Source organism: Malaclemys terrapin, chromosome 1 (assembly GCF_027887155.1).
Source record: "Malaclemys terrapin pileata isolate rMalTer1 chromosome 1, rMalTer1.hap1, whole genome shotgun sequence".
Lineage (NCBI taxonomy): Eukaryota > Metazoa > Chordata > Testudines > Emydidae > Malaclemys > Malaclemys terrapin.
The window spans coordinates 81,950,490-81,964,273 of NC_071505.1; the positions used below are offsets into that span (position 1 = coordinate 81,950,490).

Below are 13,784 nucleotides of genomic sequence, written 5' to 3' on the forward strand. Positions count from 1 at the left end.
AGAAAATGAGATTGATTGAGTGCTTGATCCATCTGTTTCTTTACTGCCTGCAAATTAACTTTGCTGTAGGATATTTGTTTCTTCAGTGTCATAAGAAGAGCCATACTGGGTCAGACTAGGGTTACCAGTTAGCAACTGTGAAAAAACGGGTCAGCGGGTGTGAGGTAATATGCGCCAATATAAGAAAAGTCCCCCAAAATGGGACTGTCCCCTTTAAAAACGGGAAGGATGGTCACCCTAGATTAGACCAAAGGTCCATCTAGTGCAATATCCTGTCTTCCAACAGTGGCCAATGCCAGGTGCTTCAGAGGGAATGAACAGAACAGGTAATCACCAAGTGATCCATCCTATTGCCAGCGCTGGACTAATTCTCCTGTGGGCCTAGGGCTATTAGATTTTGTAGGACCTCTAGGGGTTTAGAGTGGGGGAGTGGGCTCAGAGTTGGGGCAGGGGATTGGGGTGTGAGAGGGCATGGGAGGGGGTGCAGTTCCAGCTGGGGGGAGCTCTGAAGTGGGGCCAGGGATGGGACAGGTGGTTGGGTGCAGCAGGAGGTTTGGGGTGTGGGCTTTGGGTGGGAGTTTGGGTGCAGGAGGGGGCTCAAGGCTGGGACAAGGGGTTGGGATGAAGGTGGGGATGTGGGGTCTGGGAGGGAGTTTTGGTGCAGAAGGGAGCTCCGGGCTGGGGTAGGGGGTTGGGGTGTGGGCTCCAGCCAGGAGGCGCTTATCTTGGGCAACTCTTGGTCAGTGGTGCAGCAGGGCTAAGGCAGGATCCCTGCCTGCCCCGGCTCCTCACTACTCTGCTCCCCGAGGTGGCTGGCATGTCCAGCCCCTAGACAGAGGGGCCAGGCTGCTCTGCACGGTGCATGCTGCCCGTGCTCACAGGTGCTGCCCCCACAGCTCCCATTGGCTGCGGTACCCGGCCAATGTGAGCTGTGGAGCCAGCGCTGGGGGCAGGAGCAGCGCACAGAGATTCCCTGAATGCCCCTCATCCAGGGACTGCAGGGGCACATCAGCGAGTCAGCACTCGCAGCTTCAGCCTGGGGGAAGGCACCGAGGCTCGAGGACCAGTGTCCAGCCCACGGCGCGGAGACTTGCCATGGGCCTAATGAAAAGAAGCAGTGGGCTGTCCGGCCTGCAGGACCCCCCCTTAACCCAAGGCTCTTGGCTGCAGCCCTTAAAGCTCCTGCATTAATTTGGCCCTGCCTGTTGCCCATTCCCAGCTTCTGGAAAACAGAGGCTAGGGACACCATCCCTGCCCATCCTGCCTAATAATCATTGATGGACCTATCCTGTATTAACTTATCTAGTTCTTTTTTGAACCCTGTTATAGTCTTGGCCTTCACAACATCCTCTGGCAAAGCGTTCTACATGTTGACTATGCACTGTGTGAATAAATGTCTCTTGAAGTTCTTTCCAAATTTCAACAGCATCAGCAATACAGCAGCAATCTTTCTGCAGTTTGTCCAATGCTATGGAAGTAGGTTTCAGTATATTCAGCACACCTTCTACATTTCTCTTTAGACCAATGTTGACTAATTTGACTTCAATCTATTTTGTCACAATTTTCTTCACAAATTGTCACCAGAATATGCTAGTTCTTAATAAATAGCTCTAAACAGTCAACCAATGAATTCCATTGTACACCTTGGGGGAGAATTAGTTTGGTTTCTCCTCCTGCATATGCTCTGCCCTGAAAGCCAGAAACCTGGGGCTTTAGTGACTTTACAAGGAGAGCAACTTCCAAAGATGTGGACTTTTTGCTGAATATAGCCTGTTGCCAGGGCCCTAAAAATTTAAACTAGAGTCTGTTAGAAGTCGCCAATTGACCATGTGTCTTAGGACGTCACATAAGCCAATACCTAAACCATATAGAGCTTTATATTATAACATCTTGCATTGCACTGAGAAACAAATTGGAAGTCAATGTAACAGATGGAGCACAAGTGTACTGTGTTCAGTTTATGTTGTCCTGCCAAGTAAGTGGACTCCTGTGCTTGGACAATCTATTTCAGTGTGATGGGTTTGAACATTATTTCATTTACATGTTGACTAAGAACCCAGTCTTGTGCAGGAAAGCATATCTTCAGAAAGTGTGTAGCACCAGAAGTAGCCTGCTTTGCTTAGCAGTTCTGTTTCACTGCATTGTGCAAGGCCTGTATACACCCTTTAAGTCACTGCCTGTGGAGTAGTATAAATGGTTGGGGGTTCTGGATTTGGGAACAGGATATGTCATGGACTCTGACTGCTGCAACTGGAAAAGTGCCAGTAATAAATGTTGCTTCAAATCCAGGGAAAAATAAATTGCCTTAAGCAATAACTGCTGCAGGGTGCAGCCTACATTTTGGGGAAGGAAATGTACATTTGCTATTTCTGCAGAAAAGGACTTAGGGGTCACAGTGGACGAGAAGCTGGATATCAGTCAACAGTGTGCCCTTGTTGCCAAGAAGGCTAACAGCATTTTGGGCTGTATAAGTAGGGGCATTGTCAGCAGATCAAGGGATGTGATCATTCCCCTCTATTCAATATTGGTGAGGCCTCATCTGGAGTACTGTGTCCAGTTTTGGGCCCCACACTACAAGGACGTGGACAAATTGGAAAGAGTCCAGCGTAGGGGAACAAAAATGATTAGAGGACTGGAGCACTTGACTTATGAGAAGAGGCTTGAGAGAACTGGGATTGTTTAGTCTGCAGAAGAGACGAATGAGGGGGGATTTGATAGCTGCTTTCAACTACCTGAAAGGGGGTTCCAAAGAGGATGGATCTAGATTATTCTCAGTGGTAGCAGAAGACAGAACAAGGAGTAATGGTCTTCAAGTTGCAGTGAGGGAGGTTTAGGTTGGATATTAGGAAAAACTTTTTTACTGGGAGGGTGGTGAAGCACTGGAATGGGTTACCTAGGGAGGTGGTGGAATCTCCTTCCTTAGAGGTTTTTAAGGTCAGGCTTGACAAAGCCCTGGCTGGGATGATTTAGTTGGGGATTGGTCCTGCTTTGAGCAGGGGGTTGGACTAGATGACCTCCTGAGGTCCCTTCCAACCCTGATATTCTATGTATGTATTCAAACTGCTAATATCGGCATTATCCCTTCTATTTGCAAATTTGGGGATGGATTCTTATTTACACTAAGGCCACATTACACTGCTCCAGCAACATTAAAGTCTGCCCCACTAGGGCAGGAGAAGTTGATAAAATATTGTTTCTTTTCTTGCATAATTATATCTTTACTTAGGACTCAGCAAAAGCAGAATATCTGCCAATTGCTGAGCATGCAATACACGGTTCTGCTTTTGCTGAGTCTTACTGGAAATGATCTAGTAAGCTTCAAAGAGCATCCAGTCTAAAGGCCCGATCCTGTGAGGTGCTGAGTGTCCATGGCTGTAGTGGGAGTTCAAAGTGCTCAGCACCTTGCAGAAGGAGGCACTAAATTTGACAACTGCCACCCAAAGATGGACAAATCTAAATGTCTCACAACAGGCTTTGCAATTGTTATTAACAGACTAAATAAAAATCACTGCAACCACCTTTTGGGGAGTGAATTGCAGCAACTGTTTAACTACAACATGACGCAACAGCTTAAGAAAGGAAATGAAAAAACACAATATTCAATGTAATTCCACATCAAGAAGGGGAATTTAGATAAGGTTCACCCAGGAGTCTGGGATTAATTTTATCCTACTGTTATGAAAATACTGATCTATCATGACTACAGGTGGGAAGGATCTCAGTTTTATGCTTCCTTGAAATTAGCAAAGTGTGTGGATTTTGAAGCTCCCAGGAGGACAGACAAGTTGTATAAAATGGACTGTTTTCATTTCATGACATTGTGTGAAGGGCCATCCTGTACTGAGATAAATGTTAGCAAGAATCCCAAATTAGCCTGGCTTTGCTTAGAAGGAAGAAGCCAATATCTAGGTCTCACCACTCCTTCCCCATTGCCCTTGGCCCCTGCTGCCTTCGCCAGCCGCTGGGCCTCAGGCCCCAGCCAAAGGGCTTTGGGTTGGGCCCTGGCTGTGCAGCGGTGGCTGCTGGCCCCCACTGCAGCCTCTGGCCCTTCACCCACCCAGCCCATTGCCCCTGGGCCCTACTGTCTCCCTCAGCCCCCATCCAGCCCCTCCCCTGGCCCCCTATTCATTCCCCCCATGGTGCCTGGCCCTTGCTGCCTCCCTACTCGCTTCCCCATCCAGGGCTTAATTTGTCCCCAGACTTGCAGTGCCTGAGTAAATCTGCTGTGAAAAGTTATATTTGTATGTTAATATCACTTTTCACAGCAAACTTTGCAACTAGCTGGGAGACTGTGAAAAGTGATATTAATATACCGGTATCACTTTTCACAGCAGCAGACTTACGAGCTAACAACCAACCAAAAAAGCAAAAGAAACAACAACAAAAAGGGACAAGAACATGCAAAACACATTATTTGTTTCTATTCTGTGTAGGTCCAGTAAAGAATAGAGACAACTATACATTATTTTTATTATTGAGTCTGCACAAATAAAATCCTTATATAAAGAAATTACACTGGACATGTATATGTGTATATTGATTTGTTTTTCCTAAAGTTAATTAAGTATTTTAGGAAAAATTGTCAAAGCTGTTGCGGGCAAGAGTTGGTGGCTGCACTCAGAGGTCACCAAAAAATGTGTTGTGAGAACCCCGATGGGTCTCTATAATAAAGGTGAGATGGTTAGAGAAAGTCACACACTGTACTGGCCACAGCTACAGTCCCATCTATGCTGGAAAATCAGCTGTGTGTGGGGCCCCTTGTTCCAGTGTTATTCTCCCTCCCCCAACCCCAAGAGGTTTAAAACCTGTGTCAGCCTGGCAGTCCAAATTAGGGTGACCAGATATCCCGATATTGTCAAGACCATCCTGATATTAGTCGCTTTGTCTTATATATGCAACTATACCCCCTTTCCCTCCACCTCCCGCTCAAAACTCCTGATTTTCCACACTTACTATCTGGTCACCCTAGTCCAAGTGGGCCCCAGCCATGCTCTCATGGCACCTCCAAGAAGCCTGCCAAAGCCTGCATGGCTCACAGGGTGCTTTACTCCCATCTAGGCGGAGAGGCTGTCGGATGTTTCACTCTCAGCAGGAGCCCAGCGTTGGTTTTGCAGTGCACCCAGGAACAAAGCTGGGCAAGTGGCTGCGGCCCCAGCCCGCTGGATCCTGGAGGGCGCAGGGCGTGGGGTGGCTGGGGAAGGAAACTTGCGCAAGAACAAGTATAAGGCCCAAACCCCCACCCAGGAGCCCAGCCCAGCCTCCCGGAGAGGAACTTCCCATCGCCGCAGCCAGACGGAGGAAGCCGGGGCTGAACGACACAGCGCCTCTGCCGCCCCGCAGCACAGCATGGGGCAGCTGCCGCCGCCAGGCAGCTAGAGCAGCCGCTGAGCCGATCGAGGAGCTGGCCATGCCCATGGGGCCGTGCAGGAAGAAGGACTCCCGGCGCCCCGGCCCCGCCGCGCCCCCGCTGCCCTGGGCGCTGCTGATCGCCCTGGTTGGGGCCGGGGTCGTCGTGTGCCAGCCGCAGTACACCCTGCCCGTGCCCATCGACAACATCGCGGCGAGCGGGGACAGCCTCCTGCTGGCGGGCGGCAACTGCATCTACAAGCTGAACCGGTCCCTGAGCCTGCTGCACCTGGCGCACGCGGCGGGGGCGCAGGACTGCGCGCAGCCGGCGGGCACCCACAACAAGCTGCTGCTGCCCGACCTGGAGGGCGGCCGCCTGCTCACCGGCTGGACCCTGTACCACGGCAGCTGCCAGGTGCGGTTCCTGGGCAACCTGACGGTGCTGACCAACCAGACCGAGGTGGTGAGCTGCCTGCCGCAGGGCTCCACCAGCGGGGTGCTCTTCGCGCTGCAGCCCGGCCGCCGCTTGCTGGCGCTGGCCGCTGCCTACTCGCTGTCCAATCAGTCCGACTCCGATCTGAGCTGCGTTCCCTCGGCCTCGGACGCCCGCACGGTGCTCACCATGCGCAGCCTGCCGGAGATGAGCCTGACCGGGGGGGATTCAGCGACCCTGAAGCGCCCCGCCAAAGGGCCCCCACTACACTTCGTGGACGCCTTCCTGTGGGGCGAGCACCTCTTCTTCCCTTACTACCCCTTACCCCCGGAGGACCACCAGGCGGCGCCGCAGCCCAGCGTGGCAGTGCTGAAGTCCCAGAAGGACCTCAGCCTCTTAGGCGAGCTACGCCTGGACTGCGGCGCCCGCAGCACCCTGCTCTCCTCCAGCCTCCTGGAGCAGGCGGGCTTGTGGGCCGGGGTCTTCAGCGCCGAGCCGGGCGAGTGGCGCTGGGACTCCACCGCGCTCTGCATCTTCGACATGCAGCAGATGGCCGAGAAGCGGAACAGCAATTGCAGGTTTTTAGGCGAAAACAATGGAAACCGCGATTGTGTGAGTCTCCCCTTCACTTCGGTTAAGCTTGTTGCCCGCGGAGAAATAGATCAGCTGGCTCCAGTCAAAATCCCTGTCCGAGCGCCCCTGAGCTGATCCGGAGCCAGCACCCAGGGACCTGGCCCCCCAGAAGGCTTAGAGCGAGCTTTATATTTTAAAAGCCTTATGTGCTCGCTGGTCCTTGAGGTAGATGGAATCATTCCCCTTTGCAGATGTAGGAAGACAGACATGTTCACGGTTACATCTCAAATGAGGGGTAGAGCCAGGATTGCAATTTAGGAGACCTTGCTTCAAATCCTCCTACGTCCTGTTGCCATCTAGACATGCGTCCTCCACCCGACCCCTAGTGCACCAGGCACATGTCTGGGGCTGTATAAATAATAATAATGAATACTAAATATTAAGGCTGTCAATCACAGTTAACCCACACACTTAACTCAAAAAATGAATCCATTAATGATACTTATAACAATAAAATACCAATTGAAATGTATTCAATATTTTGGATGTTTTTCTACATTTTTAATATCGATTTCAATTACAACACAGAATACAAAGTGCACAGTGCTCACTTTATATTATTATTTTTATTACAAATATATGCACTGTAAAATGATAAAAGAAATAGTATTTTTCAATCGATCTCATACAAGTACTGTAGTGCAATCTCTTTATCTTGAAAGTATAACTTACAAATGCAGATTTTTTTTTGGTTACATAACTGCACTCAAAAACAAAACTGTGTAAAACTTTAGAGCCTACAAGTCCAATCAGTCCTACTTCTTGTTCAGCTAATCACTAAGACAAACACATTTGTTTACATGGTAGGTGATTCTGCTGCTGGCTTCTTATTTACAGTGTCACCTGAAAGTGAGAACAGGCAAAAGAAACAGCAACAAAAAGACAAGAATGTGATCTGTAAAGAGAGCTCTGGTCTCTGGCAGATCCTCCAACACCCAAGCATTCTGCAGTTTAACCCTCTGCCTCTTCTCAGTTAGGACAGCCTTGTCCAATAATGGATGGAGTATTTTGGAAACTGCATGAGAAGAAGTTGTTTCCCTAACCACAGTTAGGGAAGCACTCTTGAGATCTTTCCAAATAAAACCTGCAATATAAATGTAAAATATTATATTAAAAATAGCTAGTCACATCAAATAAGATTAAAAATTTGTCCCCTTCCAAATGGAATCGTAAGATTAGGTGAGTGAAATCCTGGCTGTATTGAAATCAGTGGCAAAATTCCCATTGATTTCTATGGAGCCAGGATTTCACCCTCTGTTTTTAGGTGTCAGTAACCCACTTTGATTGCTGTGGTCACTGATGGTAAATTGAATGAAAGGAGTTAATAAAAACTCTCTCCTTCTCAAACAATGGTTATTTAGAAATTGAATTTTGGATGCTGGTTCTTTCATTGTAAGTATTTATGATTTCTTTACTGGTGATCTAAGGTGTTTTATCAGACTGTCATCCATGGCAAAAGTGAATTATAAACTTCCAATAGCAATCCACACAAAAAACCCTAAATAAATATTTTGCACAGCTCACATATCAGAAATTCTAGAGAATTGGTTTTTGTGACTTTTTGGGAAATGGGTCTAAGGAGTGCAAATACTACAATCTATTATATGGCTGTCATTACCATGGTATCTAAGTATCTAAATATGGAAGATCAACATCCATTATTTAAAGAATAGTTCTGTCTTAGACGACATGCATAATCCCATTATTACAGCAATAACTCCAATCTTTCAAAAGGCTTATCTTTACTGGAAAATTAGGTTGTGCTAGAATATGACCATGAGGAGTTGGGTTAATTAACATGATGCTAAACACAGCTTTGCAGCCAGTATAGGCAGGGATCGCTATGTTTAATGTGTCACTAACTGGAACTCTAGAGGGTTCTGTAGCACCTTTAAGACTAACAGAAGTATTGGAGCATAGGCTTTCGTGGGTGAATGCCCACTTCATCAGACTTGTGTCTGATGAAGTGGGCATTCACCCACGAAAGCCTATGCTCCAATACTTCTGTTAGTCTTAAAGGTGCCACAGGACCCTCTGTGGCTTTTTACTGATTCAGACTAACAAAGCTACCCCTCTGATACTTGGAACTCTAGAGTTAATCATGACACAATGTTAAACTTCACTGGTTCCTGCCTACATTGGCAGTAATGTCACCCATTTTTTCATGGTCTCTGTGTATATATATCTTCCTACTGTATTTTCCACTGCATGCATCCCATGAAGTAGGGTTCGTTTGTTTACATTTTCAGGAGATAATACTTTACAATGTCACCTGACAGTGGGAACAGGCGTTTTCATGGCATTGTTGTAGCCAGAATTGCAAGATATTTACGTGCCGGATGTGCTAAAGATTCCTATGTCCTTTCATGCTTCAGCCACCATTCCAGGGGACATGCATCCATGCTGATGATAGGTTCTGCTCGATAAGAATCTAAAGCAGTGCGGATCGACACATGTTCATTTTCATTATGTGAGTCAGATGCCACGAACATAAATTGAACATTGATTTTCTTTTTTGGTGGTTCAGGTTCTGTAGTTTCTGCATTGGAGTGTTGCTCTTTTAAGACTTCTGAAAGCATGCTCTACACCTCATCCCCCTCAGATTTTGGAAGCCACTTCAGATTCTTAAACCTTGGGTTGAGTGTTGTAGCTATCTTTAGAAATCTCACATTGGTACCGACTTTGCGTTTTGTGAAATCTGCAGTGATAAGTGTTCTTAACACAAACAACATGTGCTGGGTCATCACCCGAGACTGCCATAACATGAAATATATAGCAGAATGTGGGTAAAACAGAGCAGGGGACATACAATTCCCCCCAAGGAGTTCAGTCACAAATTTAATTAACGCATTATTTTTTTAATGAGCGTCATCAGCATGGAAACATGTCCTCTGGAATGATGGCTGAAGCATGAAGGGGCATACGAATGTTTAGCATATCTGGCAAGTAAATACCTTGCAGTGCTGGCTACAAAAGTGCCATGCAAATGCCTGTTCTCACTTTCTGGTGACATTGTTAATAAGAAGAGGGCAACATTATCTCCTGTAAATGTAAACAAACTTTTGTCTTAGCGATTGGCTGAACAAAAAGTAGGACTGAGTGGATTGTAAGCTCTGAAGTTTTACATTGTTTTGTTTTTGAGTGCAGTTATGTAACAAAAAAAATCTACATTTGTAAGTTGCACTTTCAGGACAAAGAGATGGCACTACAGTACTTGTATGAGGTGAATTGAAAAATACTATTTCTTTGGTTTATCATTTTTACACTGAAAATATTTGTAATAAAAATAATATAAAGTGAGCACTGTACACTGTGTACTCTATGTTGTAGTTGAAATCAATATATTTGAAAATGTATAAAAATATCCCAAAATATTTAATAAAATTCAGTGTTTAACAGTGCAGTTAAAACTGCAATTAATTGTGAATAATTTTTTAAATCGGTATTAATTTTTTTTTAGTTAATCGTGTGAATTAACTGCGATTAATTGACAGCCCTAATGATAATTCATTGTTCATTATACACATTTGCAGGAAAGACACAGAAACAAATTTAATTCCATTTTAAAAAGTCATTTTATAAGCACGAAAGGCCAGGATAGGTAAACACAACACATGTGCTCACTTCATGCATGCATGCTTCATCTTCCAGATATTTCTACTCGCATTCTTCTGTCATCTTCCCTCAAAAATGTGCAAGGTGGTTCACTTGCATAATGTGATGCCCCTTCGAGTCAAAAGTGTGCATGGGTTCAGAATCTTCAAAAAAATAATGCACAACTTGTCATTCAATATGCAAAACTTAAAAAAAAAACCCTGTAGAAATCGATAGGGCTTTTGGGCACAAAGGAGCACCATGTATCCCAGAACATCAACTGTGCATCATAAAAAATGTGTAGAAATGCAGCAAGTAGTTGGCGATGTGTATGCTTTACATCCCAGATCTTTTAAAGATAGGGTTGTTATCTGGCTACAGTCATGGCAACATGAATATGTTGTATTATTACCACTGCCTGGAATTGGAGCTCTGAGCAACTCTTGTGGCTGGTTGGCTCATCTGAACATAACCCTGCCTTTTGCCAGCAACTCTTAAAAAATGCCCTTTTAAAAAATATTGCAAATCCTGGTCCTCTTGACCATTTCTAAATCAGTGATGTATGGCCAGGCCAGTGTACATAGACCCATCATGTTGGTTCTTTGGTGTTTTTCAGGATGCTACATTTTGGTATTGGGAGTGCAGCCCTCAGCAATAGCATATGGTGACATGCCACAGCTTTGTGACAGCACTGTTTTTCTAGGGTTACCATATTTCCACAAGCAAAAAAGAGGACACGGGGGGGGGGAGGAGCCCTGCTCTAGCCCTGCCCCTGCCCCGCCCCATCCACTCCCTCCCACTTCCCACCCCCTGTTTGCCCCCCTCAGAACTCCCAATCCCCCTGTTCCTTGTCCCTGACTGCCCCCTCCTGGGACCGCTGCCACTAACTGCCCCGTAGGATCCCACCCCCTATCTACGCCACCCTGCTTCTTGTCCCCTGACTGCCCCCTCCTGAGAACCCCCCACTCTCACTGCCCCCCTACGACCCTACCTGTCCCCTGACTGCCCCGACCCTTATCCACACCCCAACCTCATATTCACACCCCCGCCCCCAGACAGACCCCCGGGGACTCCCATGCCCTATCCAACTGCTCCCCGCCCCCTGACAGAACCCCCAGAACTTCTGACCCATCCAACCCCCTCTGCTACCTGCCTGCCTCGACCCCTCTCCACACCCCTGCCCCCCGACAGCCCCCCCAGAACCCCAGACCCATCTAACCCCCCCTGCTCCCTGTCCCTGACCTTCCCAACCCCTCTCCACACCCCTGCCCCCCTGACAGCCCCCCCCAAACTCCCGACCCATCCAACCCCCCCTCCCTGTCTCCTGACCAGGGCTGGCTTTAAAGAGCCCAGGAATCGGGCTGCGCTTCGGCCAGAGCTCCAGCCGGGGTTGCAGGGCTTGGGGCCAGGCCGAAGGTGCTCGGCCGGGGCTGGCCCGGCGCTGCTGGGGCCCGAGCTGGGGCCGGCGGCCGAGCTGGGCTGGACGGGGGGTGCTCGGCTGGCGCCAGGCTGGCGCGCTCGGCCGGAACCGGGGCTACCGCCCTGGGGCCCAAGCCAGGCTGGAGCCGCCGGGGCCGCCGGGCGCTGCTCAGCCCGGGTCAGAGGGAGCCGCTTGGCCAGGGCTGCGCCTTCCCAGAGCTCTCCTCCTCGCGGCCCCGCCCCAGCTTACCTGCTGCTGCCTCCCGCCTGCCCCTGCTTCTTTTCAGACTTCTTGCGAAGATCTGATTCGCGGGAAGCAGGGGAGAGGGAGGAGCAGGTGGGCGGAGCGTTCAGGGGAGGGAGGAGGGGGAAGACAGCTGCGGGGCCGGACAACGTGGTAAGGCTGCAGGGGATGGGGGAGCCGGTGAAGGGGCTTTGGGTGCCCAGCGGTGCTTGGCCACTGCTTTTCTGTCTATAAATAGCCGACCGGGGGGAAATCCTGGACATTTTTAGATTTTTAAAAATCCCCCCAGACGGCTATTTATAGACCGAAAAGCCAGACATGTCCAGGGAAATCCGGACATATGGTAGCCCTAGTTTTTCTGACTGATTTGTGTGGGAATCTCCTATTTGTCCACATTCACACTACTCTTGCACTTCATGAATGTTGCCTCTGCATTGTGGTTCTGAGTGACATGCAAAGAGTCTGTATTACTAGGGGTATATGCATACTGGATCATCTGTATTCCTGCATTTCATGGGACAATGGTTTGGAGATTCCACTAGAAACTTGATCCTGAAAGGTACTGAGCACTCTGGCCCTGATTTAGCAAAGCACTTAAGCATGTGCTTAACTTTAAGTACACCAATAATCTTGTTGACTAGAAAGGAACTACTCGTGTTTAAAATTAAGCATAAGTTTTAATACTTTACTGGATTGAAACCAGAGGGGGGGTGTGTGTCTGGGTGGGTGGGTGGGTGTGATTTGACACAATATTGCTACTGTGGTCAAACGGAACTTGTGCTTTTGTTTTAGCAATGGATTTAAGTGTAGCATTCCAGACAAGTACATTTAAAATCTGTATCCACCAACTTTATTTCAAAACATATAACTCCAATGCTCACTAGGCCATATGTTGCATTTTTGCTTATGAGACTGGACCAATTATGCTATGATTTCATACAGTGGGGTTTGCACATGGCATTTTGTCCTAGGTTGCTACATTTATAGCAATATACCATATATACACAGTTTATAGCTATATAATGTGGAACTCCCAGCAACTCATGACCCATAATTAGCATTCATGGGAGCAAGGGGAGAGAACTGTACCTCAAACAAAATTTTATAGTTTTGTAATTTTTTTGTTCTCCTTGCTTTTCTCTGATTCAAATTTCCCTTGCCTTAATTTTGGGTATATCAAATTATAAATACAGCTGAAATGTATGTCTTATTGGACCCTGCAATAGAAATTACGTGCAGATGAGCACATTTTCTTCTCAAATTAATGAGTGCTTTTCCCAGTGAGAAATCACCAAATTCAGTCTGAATTTGTTTTCAGAAATTTGGCTGCGTATCAATGAGCATTTTTTGGATGCCTACAATTCTGAAATGGAAGCTCCATGGCTAAAATACATGAGGAATACTTGTTCCAGTGCCCTTTGAAGTCAATGGGAGTCTTCCCTTTCAATGGGCTTTGGGCCTGCCCTGTGGGAACTATTGGAATATCACTCCCTGCTGAGAGATTAGGATTTTGTGCACAGTAGATTAGCATACATGACTCTGTAAATAGGGAGCGTGGCTTAATCCAGGGTTACCATACGTCCAGATTTTCCCGGACATGTCCAGCTTTTTGGTCATCAAATCCCCGTCCGGGGGGAAATTTCAAAAAGCCAGACATGTCCGGGAAAATAGGGAGGAGTCATGGGGCTTGGATCCACGCTGGGGCCAGAGCCGGAGCCGCTGCGGCTGGCGGTGCTCGGCCGCTGGCCGGCACTGCTAGGCCGGGGCCGGTGCTGGGGCCTGATCCAAGCTGGAGTCGCCGGGGCCAGAGTCGCTCGGCTGGGGCCGATGCCCGTGCCCTGAGTCAAGCTGGAGCGGCCGGGGCGGGCCGGAGCCGCTCGGCCGGGGCCAGCGCGCTCAGCCGGAACCAGGGCCAGTGCCCCGGGGCCCGAGCCGAGCCGGGCCAGAGCTGCCGGGGCTGGAGCCGCTCGGCCAGGGCCGGTGCCTGTGTCCCGGGGCCCGAGCCGAGCTGGAGCCGCTGGGACAGGGGCAGGACGGGGCCGGCGCGCTCCGCTGGAACTGGGGCCAGCGCCCCAGGGCCCGAGCCGAGCCGGGCCGGAGCTGCTGGGGCCAGAG

At 48.5% G+C, this 13,784-nt stretch overlaps 1 protein-coding gene across 1 annotated transcript in view; it reads left to right on the plus strand.

The window, feature by feature from the left end:
- Nucleotides 1-4,461: 4,461 nt before the first annotated feature.
- The window catches only part of PLXNC1 (plexin C1), a 102,542-nt gene continuing 93,219 nt past the window's right edge, over nt 4,462-13,784 (plus strand). Inside the window, exon 1 of the mRNA XM_054028142.1 lies at nt 4,462-6,391. Coding sequence (XP_053884117.1) covers nt 4,988-6,391 — 1,404 coding nt within the window. The 5' untranslated portion in view covers nt 4,462-4,987. The remainder of the gene's footprint in view (nt 6,392-13,784) is intronic.